Raw genomic sequence first — 13121 nt, 5'->3', positions numbered from 1 at the left:
CAAAATCTCCTGGAAAGCATTCCCAGAAGAGAGGAGATTATTAGAGCAGGAAATGGGGGATTCAATCTGGAATTATATCTTCAGCAAGCACATATGGGTGTGATTGTTCAGGTGTCCACATACATCTGGACAAATATTTAATTCTCCTCACTGTACAACGATTATAAACATATAATCCTTTGATCAAATGTAAGTAGTCTCTTGATCCATGGAGTAGATCAGGTTACACGTGTAGAGGTTAGGTATAGCCTTTGAGCTCGGAATAATATTAAAACTGCTTAAAATAATTCCAACTGAGATCACAGTAGAGTTAACGTAAAATAGCTGATGTGAATATAATGATTTTATATTAATCTGTTCTATTAATCTATATTCCATCCCTCTTCTATACCGCTTTATCCTTTTCAGGGTCACGGGGAACCTGGAGCGTATCCCAGGGAGCACAAGGCGGGGTACACCCTGGACAGGGTGCCAATCCATCACAGGGTACAATCACATACACACTCACACACCCGTTCATACACTACGGACACTTTGGACACGCCAATCAGCCTACCATGCATGTCTTTGGACTGGGGGAGGAAACCGGAGTACCCGGAGGAAACCCCGGCAGCACGGGGAGAACATGCAAACTCCACACACACAGGGCCACGGTGGGAATCCAACCCCCGACCCTGGAGGTGCGAGGCGAACGTGCTAACCACAAAGCCACCGTGTGCCCCTATAATTTTATATAAAAAATAAAAATAAAAAACACTGGAACGACATGGAACAACAAAAGGACTGCTGAATAGCCTGACTGTCTATAGGCTATAAATAAGGCTTGGTATAAAGATAGACATAGATTTGATGGTCATTACTATAATTAAATTAAAATGACATACTCAATTCAAATCAATCAATCAATCAATCAATAATCTACATCGATAAATCAATAAATAGTAGCTGCTTAGAGATGATCAATGTGCTGAAGCCTTTCAGAGGAATTTTCTCCTTTTATAGTTTTGGGGATAAACAGACTTGAATATGCTATAACTATTCTTGTGATTGAGATATATGCAAAAAAAAAGAAAAAAAAAGAAAGAAAGAAACCGAGTTCAGTTCTCGTCAGGTGAAGGGCTTTCCCAGACTGTCACACATATGTGTACAAGACTTCATCAGGGATTCCAAAACTGTGTCCGTGTGAATGTGAGGTAAAATGGGAATGGAAATATTCTGCCATTTTTGGACAGGAATGGACCCCAGGCACATGGTATCAGAGAGGATCTGAAAACAGGAAGTCAAGCTACAATAAACATGGTTATACATCCTCTTTCAGGGACACGAAGGAAGTGAGGCATTTTTTAGGAATTCTAATGAAGAGAGACAACCTTGGAAACCGTTAGATTAAATCACAGTATGTATATATTTTATTTTCTCAGTGCTGGAGAGAGATTAATCAGTTCATCAAAATGAACCGTACCTTTATGCGTCCATTCATCTTTTTTTCCTTTCTTTTATTTTTAACTTTGCTCCCATTCCACCACCCAGCACCTCCATCTAATATCAATTTTCCCTCAGTGACAAAGCAGGAAGTTGATTTTTTTTTTTAGCTCCACAGTCAAGGGCCTGGCACAGTTTTGGGAAAAGTGTCCATCAAGCCCCCTGCTGCCCGAAACTAGCAATGCCCAAGGAAAGAATGCAGCAAAGGCTAGTCCTCAGGCAGTGAAGAAATCCCACATGTTGCACTTATTCCCTTGGAAATAAGCAACATCCATCCATCCATCCATCTTCTATACCGCTTTTCCTTTTCAGGGTCACGGGGAAACCTGGAGCCTATCCCAGGGAGCATCGGGCACAAGGCGGGGTACACCCTGGACCGGGTGCCAATTCATCACAGGGCACAATCACGTACACACTCACACACCCATTCATACACTACGGACACTTTGGACACGCCAATCAGCCTACCGTGCATGTCTTTGGACTGGGGGAGGAAACCGGAGTACCCGGAGGAAACCCCCGCAGCACGGGGAGAACATGCAAACTCCACACACACAGGGCCACGGTGGGAATCGAACCCCCGACCCTGGAGGTGTGAGGCGAACGTGCTAACCGCTAAGCCTGTTTAGGTCACTATTTAACCTATCCCGCTCACATTAACAGGATACACAATGTCATTGATGCAAAGCACTATAGTATGACCCATGACCCAGACCGTCCACATATACCATTGGGTTTCATCTTGTGGTATGGCCTCTATACCGTATTTCTTCTCTCGATGTCTTGGTGGACTTGGTGGACACCAAGTCAAATGGTGGATTAGGATACCTTCATCCCTGCCCTGTGGAGCTTGTTGGTGATGTCACTGTTGTTTTTTGTTCATAGCTTTTACAATGTTTCCATCACCAACTGCTGTTGTTTTCCTTGGCTGACCTGTTCGATATCTGGTTGTTTGTATATATCAGTGGTTTCTTTCATTTTCAGGACATTCCATATTGTTGCTTAATGACTCTGATCAATTTTCCCTCTTTTCCATCTGCTGACAAGCATAAAGTGCTCTAAAATCTCCTGGTAGACGGTTGCATCGACTTGAGTGGACCAACACCAGCAGATGACATGGCAACCCAAATCATCACTGACTGTGGAAACTTCACACTGGACTTCAAGCAACTTGGATTCTGTTCCTCTCCGCTCTTCCTCCGGACTCTGGGACCTTGATTTCCAAATGAAATGCAACATTGACTTTCATCTTACCTCCTCCCTGTAGGCTGTTTCCTCAATATTAGATACGAGTCCCACTATGGTGGTGTCATCGGCAAACTTTACTATGGAGTTGGAAGAATGGATTGGTGTGCAGTCATGCGTGAAGAGGGTGGAGGAGGTGTGATTACCTATTCTGACGTGTTGTGATCTGTTAGTGAGAAAGTCCATGATCCATGAGCACTCTGGATGAGCTGCCTCTAAGGCCAGGTTGACTAGTTTGCACATGAGCCGTATCATGTTCTTTAAGCAGAGACTGTACCTCACTGTCCAGCCATGGCTTCTGGTTGGGGAACGTTTTTGATGGTTTTGGTTGTTAGAATAGACTCAGTGGAGAAGTCTATGTAGGCCAGGACTGATGTACTATATTCCTCCAAATCATTTCCTTCTGAAAATACATCCCAGTCTGTTAGCTCCAAACCGTCTTGCAGTCATGAGGTGGCTTCCACACTTCAAACCTTGACTGCCTTAACAGTTGGTTTTGTTCTGCAGATCAGAGGCTTAAAGGCTAGAGTGAGCATTTGTCTTTGCCCATGTTTTGGATTTGTCTGCCTTCCTAATAAAGTTCTATTTTACCTGCACTTGCATCCAGCTCTGAATGTGTATCGTAACATTCATGTTGGTCCATGCTCTAGCTGGACATCCAGGCAGATTTAAAAACCTTCAAAAGATGACAAGCTTTCGTGTACTGGCTTAATCTAAACCAAGATGTCAAGTTAGTGATGAGGAAATGAAGCCTCATAAAGCATTGAGGCTTTCCCCTGAGTGTTCCGGGAAAAGATTCAAAGCTTCAGGAGTGTCGAAACAGCGCCATCTGGTGGTTAGTGAAAAATAAAGCAGCCAAAAACCTGTGGTAAATTCCTTACCCAGGTATTAAAGTGTGGCAATAAATGCCAGTATGAACTAATATAATTCAATATGATGTAATAGAAGAATAATGTACACATATATGATCAACAGAGTTGCATATGCAAGTGTTTTTTTTTTTTAAATATTTGTATTCTTCATATTACTTGTATAACTGGGTATTTAAAAATATAGTTCAATACGTTTGAATGAAAATCATTCATTTAAAATAGCTTTGTAACCCTTCCCAGACTGATGTATTTCAATCACCTTCTTCCTCATCATTTCTGGAATTTCTTTCAACTTTGGCACAATGTGTTACAGGGTAAGACCTTCTGACCAACTTCATGCCGTTGAAAAAGTTCTACGTAAGTGTTGATGTGATTGAACAGGGTTTGCAGTAATCAGGTCTGGTTGCGTCTAGTCCAGCTGAACGTCAATATGAATGCAGTTTCATAGATTTGGGGAATTCGTAACTACGGGGGCAAATACATTTTCACACCGGCCCAGTTGGTATTGGAGAACTTTTTTGCTTCAGTAAATACCATTATCATTTAAAAAACTGTATTTTATCTTTACTCGGGTTGCCTTTGTTTTATCTTAGATTTGTTTTCATTTCTGAAGCAGTTTAGTATGAGGGATACACAGAAACCAAAGAAATTAGGATGGGGCAAATACTTTTTCACAGCACTGTATAAATGAACTCTTTAGTTAAAATAGATTTCAATAATACACTTAATGCAATCCTATTATTCTGGACGTGACTTTATTAACAAATGAATGTTTAGGCTCCCTCCAGGTCGTATAATATGATTAAAAACGATTCAAACACTTACAAAAGGGTGCAAAAAATCAAGTAAAGATAAAAAAAAAAAAGTCAAAGCAAGTCCAATTCAATATCTCAACTAATTCAAAACAGATCAATAAAATGGAAAAAAAAAAAAAAAAGAACTCTATCACACACCTGATGATCACTGAGGATCACACACACATACCTAACTGTCAAGAAAAACGCTAAACTCATGCAGGAACATGTTCGGAGATACCTGACTGAGAAGATCAGTGACATAAACCAGTCAAAAAAAAGGCTTAGTGGGAAGTATTTGCATACCCAATTCTGACTGTAATAGAAATGTTCTCTAATAATCTAATATCTGTCCTTCTTCCATTATTCTTTCATCAGATCTAGTTTTATGCAACTATTTTGTTTTTACTTGAAAGCTTGCCCACTATATCCAACACATCAGTTCCTACACTTCTTGAGTGTCCTCATGGACATCACCAAAATGCTCAGTTTCTTCCCTTTATACTTTGCCAGGCCAGGTTTTGCAGCATTTGACTGAATCTGGGCAGAAAAAAATAACTCTAAAGGTTCTGCTGTCTCTCTGATAGGTCTGTTTTTGTGTGTGTGTGTGTAGGGGGTTGGTTTCTGGGGTCAGCTTAACGACGGCTTCCTTCGCTTGCATCGACACCTCTTTGGACTGCATATTTAGAGTTCCTGTGATCTACTACCGAATGCAAATTCAATGCTTGGAAACAACTCCAAACCTTTTATCTCCTTCATTTGTCGTGAAGTGACGAGGGAACGGGCCATACCTGCCAATCGTCCGATCGTCCAATTACTTTTGAGCCTGCGGAAATGGAAGGACTCGAATAAGAGTCTGTAATTCCTAAACGGTTCGTAAAATGCGATCTTTTTTGTCAAAGCCCTCGAATTAAAGCCGGAAGTTTACACTTCGTTCACATCTTAATTGCTTAATTTCAAATACATTCTGCTAGTGTACAGAGGCAAAAATATGGAGGGGGAAAAAAAATCGTTACTGTCCAAATACTTATGGAGCTGAGTGTAGGCGCAAACTGTCTCATTTCTTTTCGAGTTTCTTTTTATACTGCGTATAATATATATACTCTACAATCTTAATTCTGATTCCGTCTGGACGGTATAAAACATAAATATAAAGGTACAGTGTATTACGTACCTAACGTTTATAGTAGTTAAGCTCACACTGAGGAGAGTCATGTAGTATGTTTCAAATAATTTTTCAGCATTTGTGGGATATCCAGCTCATCAATCAAGTCCAGTTTGCGTGCAGCAGAAAGGTACTTCCGTATCGCGAGCCGAATCTGAGACATCAGTGTTTTGGGGCAAACTGCAAATAGAAAGACTGTAAAAAAATGTGTAATATATTCAATAAAAGCATAAGCGCACATAGTGTAACGTATCTTGTGTAACTGAGCTCACCTCTTTCTCTAAGCAGCAGCTTAATAACCTGATCCTGCTCTCTCGCTTTGTCCGTAATCACCATTGGGATGTAGATGTTGGCTCCGAAGTCTATAAGGAGCTGAATGTATTCCGATTGGCAGCCATATTTGAGACATGTGTCCAGCACTGTGTTTGACCGTTTGATCCTCGCCAGTATTTTCTTGTCCTTGCAGTTGTAGTCCGGATCGGCACCGTGTAGCAGCAGCAGCTTGAAGCAGTCCAGGTGTCCGTAAACGGCCGCGATGTAGAGAGGCCCTCGGCACGTCGTGGCATTGGAAGCCCAGTCTGGAACTTTGGCTTGGACGTCTGTCTCAGCACCGTAATACAGCAGCTCCTTCAAAATGTCCACGTCTCCCTCTCTGGCTGCAGTTAGCAGTGGAGAACAGTTGTTATATTGGCTTCCATTTGGATCAGCACCAGCTTTGAGCAGAGCAGAGACGCAGCCAAGGTGTTTGCCACTGACCGCTGTGAAAAGCGGAGTCTGGGCTTTCACATCCAGGCTGTCCACCTCAGCACCGTGGGCTAAAAGGCGCTCCAGGCAGCGGAGGTGACCATGAGCGGCCGCAGTTTTTAATGGTGTACTCGGTATTCCCCAGCCACTTCTGCTATTGATACATCTCCTGTAGCGCTCTTGAGAGAGCAGATCAGCCAGAAGTTGGTCGTCATCTTCAGCAATGGCCTTATTTAACTGCTGACAGCCATCTTCATCTTCATCCTCTTTGGGTCGGAGGAGAGAGAAAATCTTGGTGATGTCCATCAAGCTCATTTTGGTGGACGTGTCCAACATCATGTTTTGGAAAACTTGTCAAGGCTTCAATATCATTTTTTACCAGCACAAAACTTTGGAGGGAAAAAAAAAAATAGAAAAAAAGTTAGCCAATATTTCAACCTTCATTTTCAGTTCATTTCCTCGTTTCAATTCACTCAGCAGTGGATTCTGAATAGTTTTTGTTAATAAACCTTTTGTAATAGTCGTGTACGAGTCCCTCGGTCGTCCTCAGTATGAAAAGATGGATCTCAACGTCATATAGCCGCTGTTGGAAAGCGGTCAAATATGCAGAAGATGCCGGAAAAGTAAAGACCTGGAGGATTTTTCTGAAGAACAGTGGGCAGTTTAACTGCTCAGGACAAACAAGGGACTCGTGAAGAACTCTCACAGAACATAAACACATCATGTCGTGGATCATCCGGCTAACGACACACGGTATTAAGAATCAAGGGTGTGTAAACTTTTGAACAGGATCATTTTTTTGTAAATTCAGCTATTATCTTGTCTTGTGGACGACGTGTAAACATCTGCTACGTGAAATAGATTATTCAGGACAGAACTAAATCATAAAAAACAACATGGGATTTTTATGATCCGTCTTATTTTGTTAACAGTACTAAGATTTAGCAGATGCTGCAAGGGGGTACGCAAACTTTTGGGCACAAATGGAAATATTCACAATATTAACAATTTTTCCCGCATGAAATATCAGCACATTTGAAATCCATTTATTATTTAGATTATGTAGAGCATCATCTAAGTCCCTGTACGTATTACGTGAGTGCATGAATATAAACTTGCGACCCACTGAGAGTAGATGTACATAATTAATTCAATTAGACAAAGACAACAACAACAACAACAACAAGACACATTTAAAAACACCAGTCATTTTTATTCTATTCACTTTTAGTTTATATTTTTCCTCTCAGGTCAAAATTAACTGAACATAATCACTGGAATTTAAAAATATCATTTTTTAATTTTTTTTTTAAATGATTCATTAGGATTTAGATTCATTCGTTCATATTATACTCATTCGATCCAGTTTTAAAAAGAACTTACTTACCTCCAAGAGAGCCAACTGTAGCCCAAACTTAGTTTCTAAATCGTTTCCAAACGATCGCTTGTGCTGTGGAGTCACAAGGCAAGCTAATTGAACATCTCTGAAGCAGACAAAGGTGACAGTCTGACACAGAGATTCCATGAGGCCTGGCCACCAAGAGGGTCTAATTTTAGGGCACAGATGGATCTGGTTAAACTTCCATTCTAGGACGGTTGCTGCAGGAGTTTATAATTAGAACAGAGATTTCGACAGGCAGTGAGGTGGCTGGTTTTTAGACCCCGGTGTCCGCTCAGGAACTCTCTTCTCACCTGTTCTCACCGGGTATTCGTTCTAATTCATTTAAAATGTATTTACATTAAAACAATCTGAAGCACATCAAATATCATTCTCAATATTCATGACTCATGACTCTACGAGTCAGATATAAGGAGCAAATGAACATACATCACTAGTGACATTACGTAGTTTGGATTGTATACACACTGACTACAATTTGTGAATGAGATGTACACTTGTGTGACTGTTAAGACAGGTCTAGGCATGCTTGGATAAATTGTTATTTATAATATAGTAAATGCAAGTCCAGGGTGATATTTCGCAATCATTTTAAAAATAATAATAATAATAATAATAATTGTAAAAAAAAAAGATATGTGAGAGAAAATGTATAGGCATTCCCCTCTGCCGGACACCAAAGTGTCTCCAAGGGTCATCAGCTGTTCCACTGTTTAAAGCAATAGCAGACAATCAGCTGCTGATATGCGACCGTGCTTCACCGCAGGAGGTTTCTCCCAGCTCCCTCCACAGTGCTGTGGAAGACTGATCTCCGGGTATCGGAAGCGTTCGGTTGCGGTTATCGCCGCTAAACGTGGCACAACCAGATTTTAAGTTTAAGGGGGTGATTATTTTTTCACATGGGTGACAGGTCTTGGACAACTTTTTTTGCTTCAATAAAATAACAAATCGAGAAACTGATATTTCGGCTGCATTATATAGCCGTCTAATAATATTTCACCGGGTTTTAGATTAGATTTTTGCTTGATTTCAGATTTTTTTTTTTTAAATAACAATAGAGAATGATCAATCAAGAATGACCCAAAAAAAAAAAAAAAACACGCTCAATGAAAACACACCTACCTTTCTCTATGCCTGAACATATTGGGACTCGTTTCATATCTTTTAGTGCGTTTTTGTAAGTTGTAAGCATTTGGGACAGGAATTTTGCTGAAACCTGACACCCGTCCCGGCCAAGCTTCCACGCTGTGCGACTTTTCTTGTTTCATCTACTCTGAAGCTTTTTGGAAAGCTGTCTAAAAAAAATAATAATAATAATAATAATTTTTACTACCGTTCAGATATGTATTCATATTTGGTTACACCCCTAATGCGTACATACATCCAACTCGGTCTCCAGTGTGGTCTACATGTGGTCTGAACTGAAGAGTCCACAGGTGATAAATCCAAATAATATAAAGGCGCTTCGATTGCTGTGCACGGACAAGTGGTCCAAGATCTGAATACCGGTGTCGACCCCTTTTCAGACAAAAAAAACAAACATACAAAACGTTTAAATCATTGCATGACTTGTGTTTTATTGAACAACATAGTTTATCATTTAAAATGCACTGTACACCATCTGACAAATATTTTTTTTATTTTTTTTAAAAACGGAAATATAAAAACATTCAACATTTAACACTTTTCATTAACGGTTACGGGATGTTTTCATCAGGTTTGGTTCATCAAATGAACAAACTAGTCGCGATTTTTTTTTTCCTTTTTTTTTTTTTTAAATTATTACAATTTTTAAAGACACCGAACATGCAAGGCTACAATTTCAGCATTATTAATGTCTAATACAAACACTGCTTTATCATAATTTGCAGTTTCTGCTACCATAAAAAGACAAATACCATCTGTGTTTAATAACAAACTACACACCTATTACTTGGTAATACACAAAAATGTCAAAATGTGTAAATGGATGTCAGTAGAAACTGTTTACGCATGGGTGTTAAAGTAATGCTGACGATATTCATTATTGCATGGATGATTCCAATACGATCGTATAAAGTTTCGTATGTTCCGATCGAGTACACGACACAGAAGGGACTATGACACGCTTTACGTTAAACAAAGCTCTAAAGGGGGACGTGGAAAAATAAGTTCCCGTTTTATTTACTCATCAGGCTTCCTCTTGGGTTTCTTGGGGTTCCTGGAACGACTCTTTGCTTTACACAGTGGACAGATGGGTGCGTTGCGGTGAATTTGCTGATGACAAGATAGGCATGCCTGTGTGCAAAAGATTATGTTAATGAAAAACAATTCCTAAAATTCTCTCTTCAGTGTGTCCGTTCAAAGGCCACAGTGCATTATGGGTCTTCTGTATTAAATAAGGTGCGTCGTTCTTTCACGACAGGGTACGTATGCTAGACGTTCTCCACTATGCACTATCCATACGCATGTCACTCATCCTCTTCACGGGTCACTGAAACGTTCAGTCCAAAGTACACGACTGAACCTTTTAAAAACCTGTTTTGTAACAACGGCCATTTGCCTTCGCAATGCGAATGTGTAGTGTTATAATCCTAGCTGGCTAATATACATCCGTCGACCGACATGGTCTGTAATACTGTAAATACATATTGTGTCACAGTTTTATTATATGATTTTCTAAGTGTAACATTCGATTCATTAGTTAAAATGAAATACCAGTACTCGTTATATCTCATAGTGCACGACTTCTAAGTGCAATTGCTTCCTGATCCAATAAGTGCATGATACTTTGTAATATATTTTGTACTTACCTTCTATTTGATTTTGTACTTACTTTAACTGTGCTACATTGAAGGTGTGTCTTATCTGGTCTTATCTTAAATATTATTACAGAATAGTAACTACACCAACAATTATTACTATACCCAAACCAGGTTTTGTGATTTATTTCTGACCTTCATGGGTGGAGGCTGCTGTCTGAAAGTGGCTGGCTGCCGCGGGTCTTGTTTTCTGGAGACCTGAAGCTGTTGAGCAGCAGCAGCTGCTGCTGCTAGGGATTCGGGAATGATGGGCTCGTGTGGCTCTTTCTGCCATTCGGCCTTCTGTTTCTCAAAGTAGCTACATCGGAAAACAAGAGCAGGATTCTACAATTTAGTTTCTTTATAGAACACATTGCGGCAGAATAGATTTTAACCTGCCATAGAACGGCGCTTGATTGAGTTTGGAAAACATGACTCACTCCAGCGAAAGCCTCTCCTCTTCCTCGTTAAGGTTGGGCAGCCGGTTCAGGCCAAGAGTCATCCTCAGAGCATCAACGTGCTCCTTCAGGGGCTTGTATTCGTCGTGCAGCCGTCGTGTGGTCTCCAGAAGTTTGTTCAGATCGTTTTCTGACTGCTTGATGGTGCTTTCCATCTGCAGAAATCAAGGACACAGAAGTGACTTTAGCTCCCCCAGCCATCTGGGTAGCAATCCAAATCATATGAGCCAGTATACATGTCTTATAAAACTGTAACTTTTACAAAGACAGGTACTCTGGAACCTTATTAGTATTATCTAATTATTACCTAACGCTATATTCAACTAAAGCGTGTAAATCTTCATTTCTGACCTCTGAAGGTCAGACATTTATACACCGTCTTGCACTCAATATCCCAGTATGTACCAAAGAATTTACAAAAAAAAAAAAGCCAGAGTAAGTTTTTTTTATTATTATTATTATTATAAATAATGTGCGGTTGGCATTTTAGAGGTTAGTTAGGTGTTCACGGAAGAGGTGGGTCTTTAGCTGTTTTTTTGAAGATAGTGACAGATTCTACGGTCCGGATTGAGGTTGGAAGTTCATTCCACCATTGAAGGACAGTTAGTGTGAAGGTTCTGGAACGGGACCTTGAGCCACGCTGAGTAGGCACTACGAAGTTAACCTATCGCAGGTTGTGTGAGGGAACGTAAGCCTTAAGGAGAGTGTCGAGGTAGGACGGTGCTGTTCCAGACAAGATCTTGTACGTGAGCATCGAGATCTTGAATTTGATATGGGCGTCTACAGGAAGCCAGTGGATCGAGATGACGAGGGGTTCTTTTGGGCTGGATGAAGACGAGGCGAGGCGAGGCGTGCTGCTGCGTTCTGAATCATCTGAATGAGGTGTCTACACGAGAGTACTTGATTACTGTTGCACTCATGTTCATCGCGTACTACTTTCATGAGTACTGTGATGGGAAACAGACACAAGTCCTCAACCTAGGTACAAATAAATCTGGATTTACATTTAGTAACCATACCATACTTTCCGGTTGAGAAGCGCTATAAACGGAGCCCTCTGGTTCGGATACACACCACATTGATATCAGCATGGATCAGGCGCAGTTCCTCGACATGGGCCATCTTCTCCTGGAGGAGCAGGTCCATCTCCTGCTTGTATTCTCTCAGATGTTTCTCTTCGGCTTCAAGGGCTTCGAACTCGCTCTTCAGCCTGGATTTGATCTTCTGCAGCTGGAGAGTTTTATTCCTAAAGTACACGTCGAGAAGATCAATTATAAACTCGATTATAGACTTATTCGCAGCATTTCTAGACATTTAAAAAAAAAATAAAAAATCAGCTGCTAATGTTAGCCATTTATCTAGGCTTGCTCCTTTGTTCGGCAAACAATTATACACAGTCTTGCACTCAATATCCCAGTATCTACAAAAAAACACACATAAACAAAACGAGCTACATGAATTCAGTGCGGTAAAACGCGTTATGAACTAACAAAAAGAAGATAAAAACGGTTTAAATTGTACGCGTAACGTTAGTAAACCCAGCCCAGAATCCAAATAAGCACAGCAGATACACAAGCCAAACAGTACGGCGCTAGCTCGCTAGCCCACCGGCTAACATTGAATGAAGACGAGGGCATTATTTATTTATTTATTTATTTATTTTTTTACCTTATTTCCAAAATATTTTCTAATTTGCACATTATTTCTTGCTCATCTGTCATGGTTTCGGTTTTTTTTGGTATGTTTCAGCGTCGATAATTAAGCGCTGATATGAAGTAATTATCCCCCAAATCCGCGTGTAAATAAACACAAGGCAGGTACGAGCAGCAAGCGAACTGTACAGTGTACACGACTGCGCATGCGCAGATAAATGTCGCGCGAGACATATGTCCAGCGGTTTCCAAGAGACAAGACGTCCCGATTGCGGCCTGTAGCGCGATGACGTGTTGGATTATATCCACTACGTATTGGATCTAGGCGGTGTTGAAAGGAAGTTTAATTACACTTTGAAAGCACGTAGATATAGGGTAGGTTGTACCAGTAAGGATTGATCTTAAATCTAGATTAAGTCAAGGTTTATCTAATCGTTCTGTTGCACCAAATTTTAAACGTTGTTTACGAATAAGTATGCTTAGATTTAAACCATCACTTTAATCCTGGATTTAATTTCACAGTTAACTGA

General features: G+C 40.4%; 2 protein-coding genes across 4 annotated transcripts; both read right to left on the bottom strand.

Annotated features, from left to right (window-relative positions):
• Positions 1-3962: 3962 nt before the first annotated feature.
• On the bottom strand, positions 3963-9208 carry LOC128611488 (ankyrin repeat and SOCS box protein 12-like). 2 transcript variants are annotated; one of them, XM_053631034.1, is made up of 5 exons: positions 9083-9208; positions 7690-8996; positions 5831-6691; positions 5568-5753; positions 3963-5219 (listed from the first exon to the last, which is right to left on the bottom strand). In XM_053631034.1, exons 3-4 carry the CDS (start codon positions 6639-6641, stop codon positions 5605-5607), a joined length of 960 nt encoding a protein of 319 aa, XP_053487009.1. In that variant the 5' UTR covers positions 6642-6691; positions 7690-8996; positions 9083-9208; the 3' UTR covers positions 3963-5219; positions 5568-5604. The 2 variants fall into 2 exon arrangements, with proteins under 2 accessions (XP_053487009.1, XP_053487010.1); XM_053631035.1 differs by having other exon boundaries at positions 3963-5738.
• A 44-nt stretch (positions 9209-9252) lies between these two features.
• Positions 9253-12776, bottom strand: LOC128611489 (zinc finger C4H2 domain-containing protein). 2 transcript variants are annotated; one of them, XM_053631038.1, is made up of 5 exons: positions 12608-12776; positions 12014-12185; positions 10922-11094; positions 10638-10800; positions 9253-9978 (listed from the first exon to the last, which is right to left on the bottom strand). In XM_053631038.1, the coding sequence occupies exons 1-5, from the start codon at positions 12658-12660 to the stop codon at positions 9865-9867; spliced, it is 675 nt and encodes a 224-aa protein (XP_053487013.1). In that variant the 5' UTR covers positions 12661-12776; the 3' UTR covers positions 9253-9864. The 2 variants fall into 2 exon arrangements, with proteins under 2 accessions (XP_053487013.1, XP_053487011.1); XM_053631036.1 differs by lacking the exon at positions 12608-12776 and having other exon boundaries at positions 12014-12567.
• Positions 12777-13121: the final 345 nt, after the last annotated feature.

The sequence above is a fragment of the Ictalurus furcatus genome, chromosome 8, assembly GCF_023375685.1.
Source record: "Ictalurus furcatus strain D&B chromosome 8, Billie_1.0, whole genome shotgun sequence".
NCBI lineage: Eukaryota > Metazoa > Chordata > Actinopteri > Siluriformes > Ictaluridae > Ictalurus > Ictalurus furcatus.
This window is presented reverse-complemented; position numbering and strand designations above follow the sequence as displayed.

Coding starts and splice junctions, on each gene's coding strand:
- LOC128611488 (XM_053631034.1), bottom strand. CDS start 6,641: ATGATGTTGGACACGTCCACCAAAATGAGCTTGATGGACATCACCAAG. Junction 5,754..5,830: donor GCTGCTGCTTAGAGAAAGAG/GTGAGCTCAGTT, acceptor ATTTTTTTACAG/TCTTTCTATTTGCAGTTTGC.
- LOC128611489 (XM_053631036.1), bottom strand. CDS start 12,253: ATGTCTAGAAATGCTGCGAATAAGTCTATAATCGAGTTTATAATTGAT. Junction 11,095..12,013: donor TCCATGCTGATATCAATGTG/GTGTGTATCCGA, acceptor TGATTTCTGCAG/ATGGAAAGCACCATCAAGCA. Junction 9,979..10,637: donor AGCAGCCTCCACCCATGAAG/GTCAGAAATAAA, acceptor TTTTGCACACAG/GCATGCCTATCTTGTCATCA.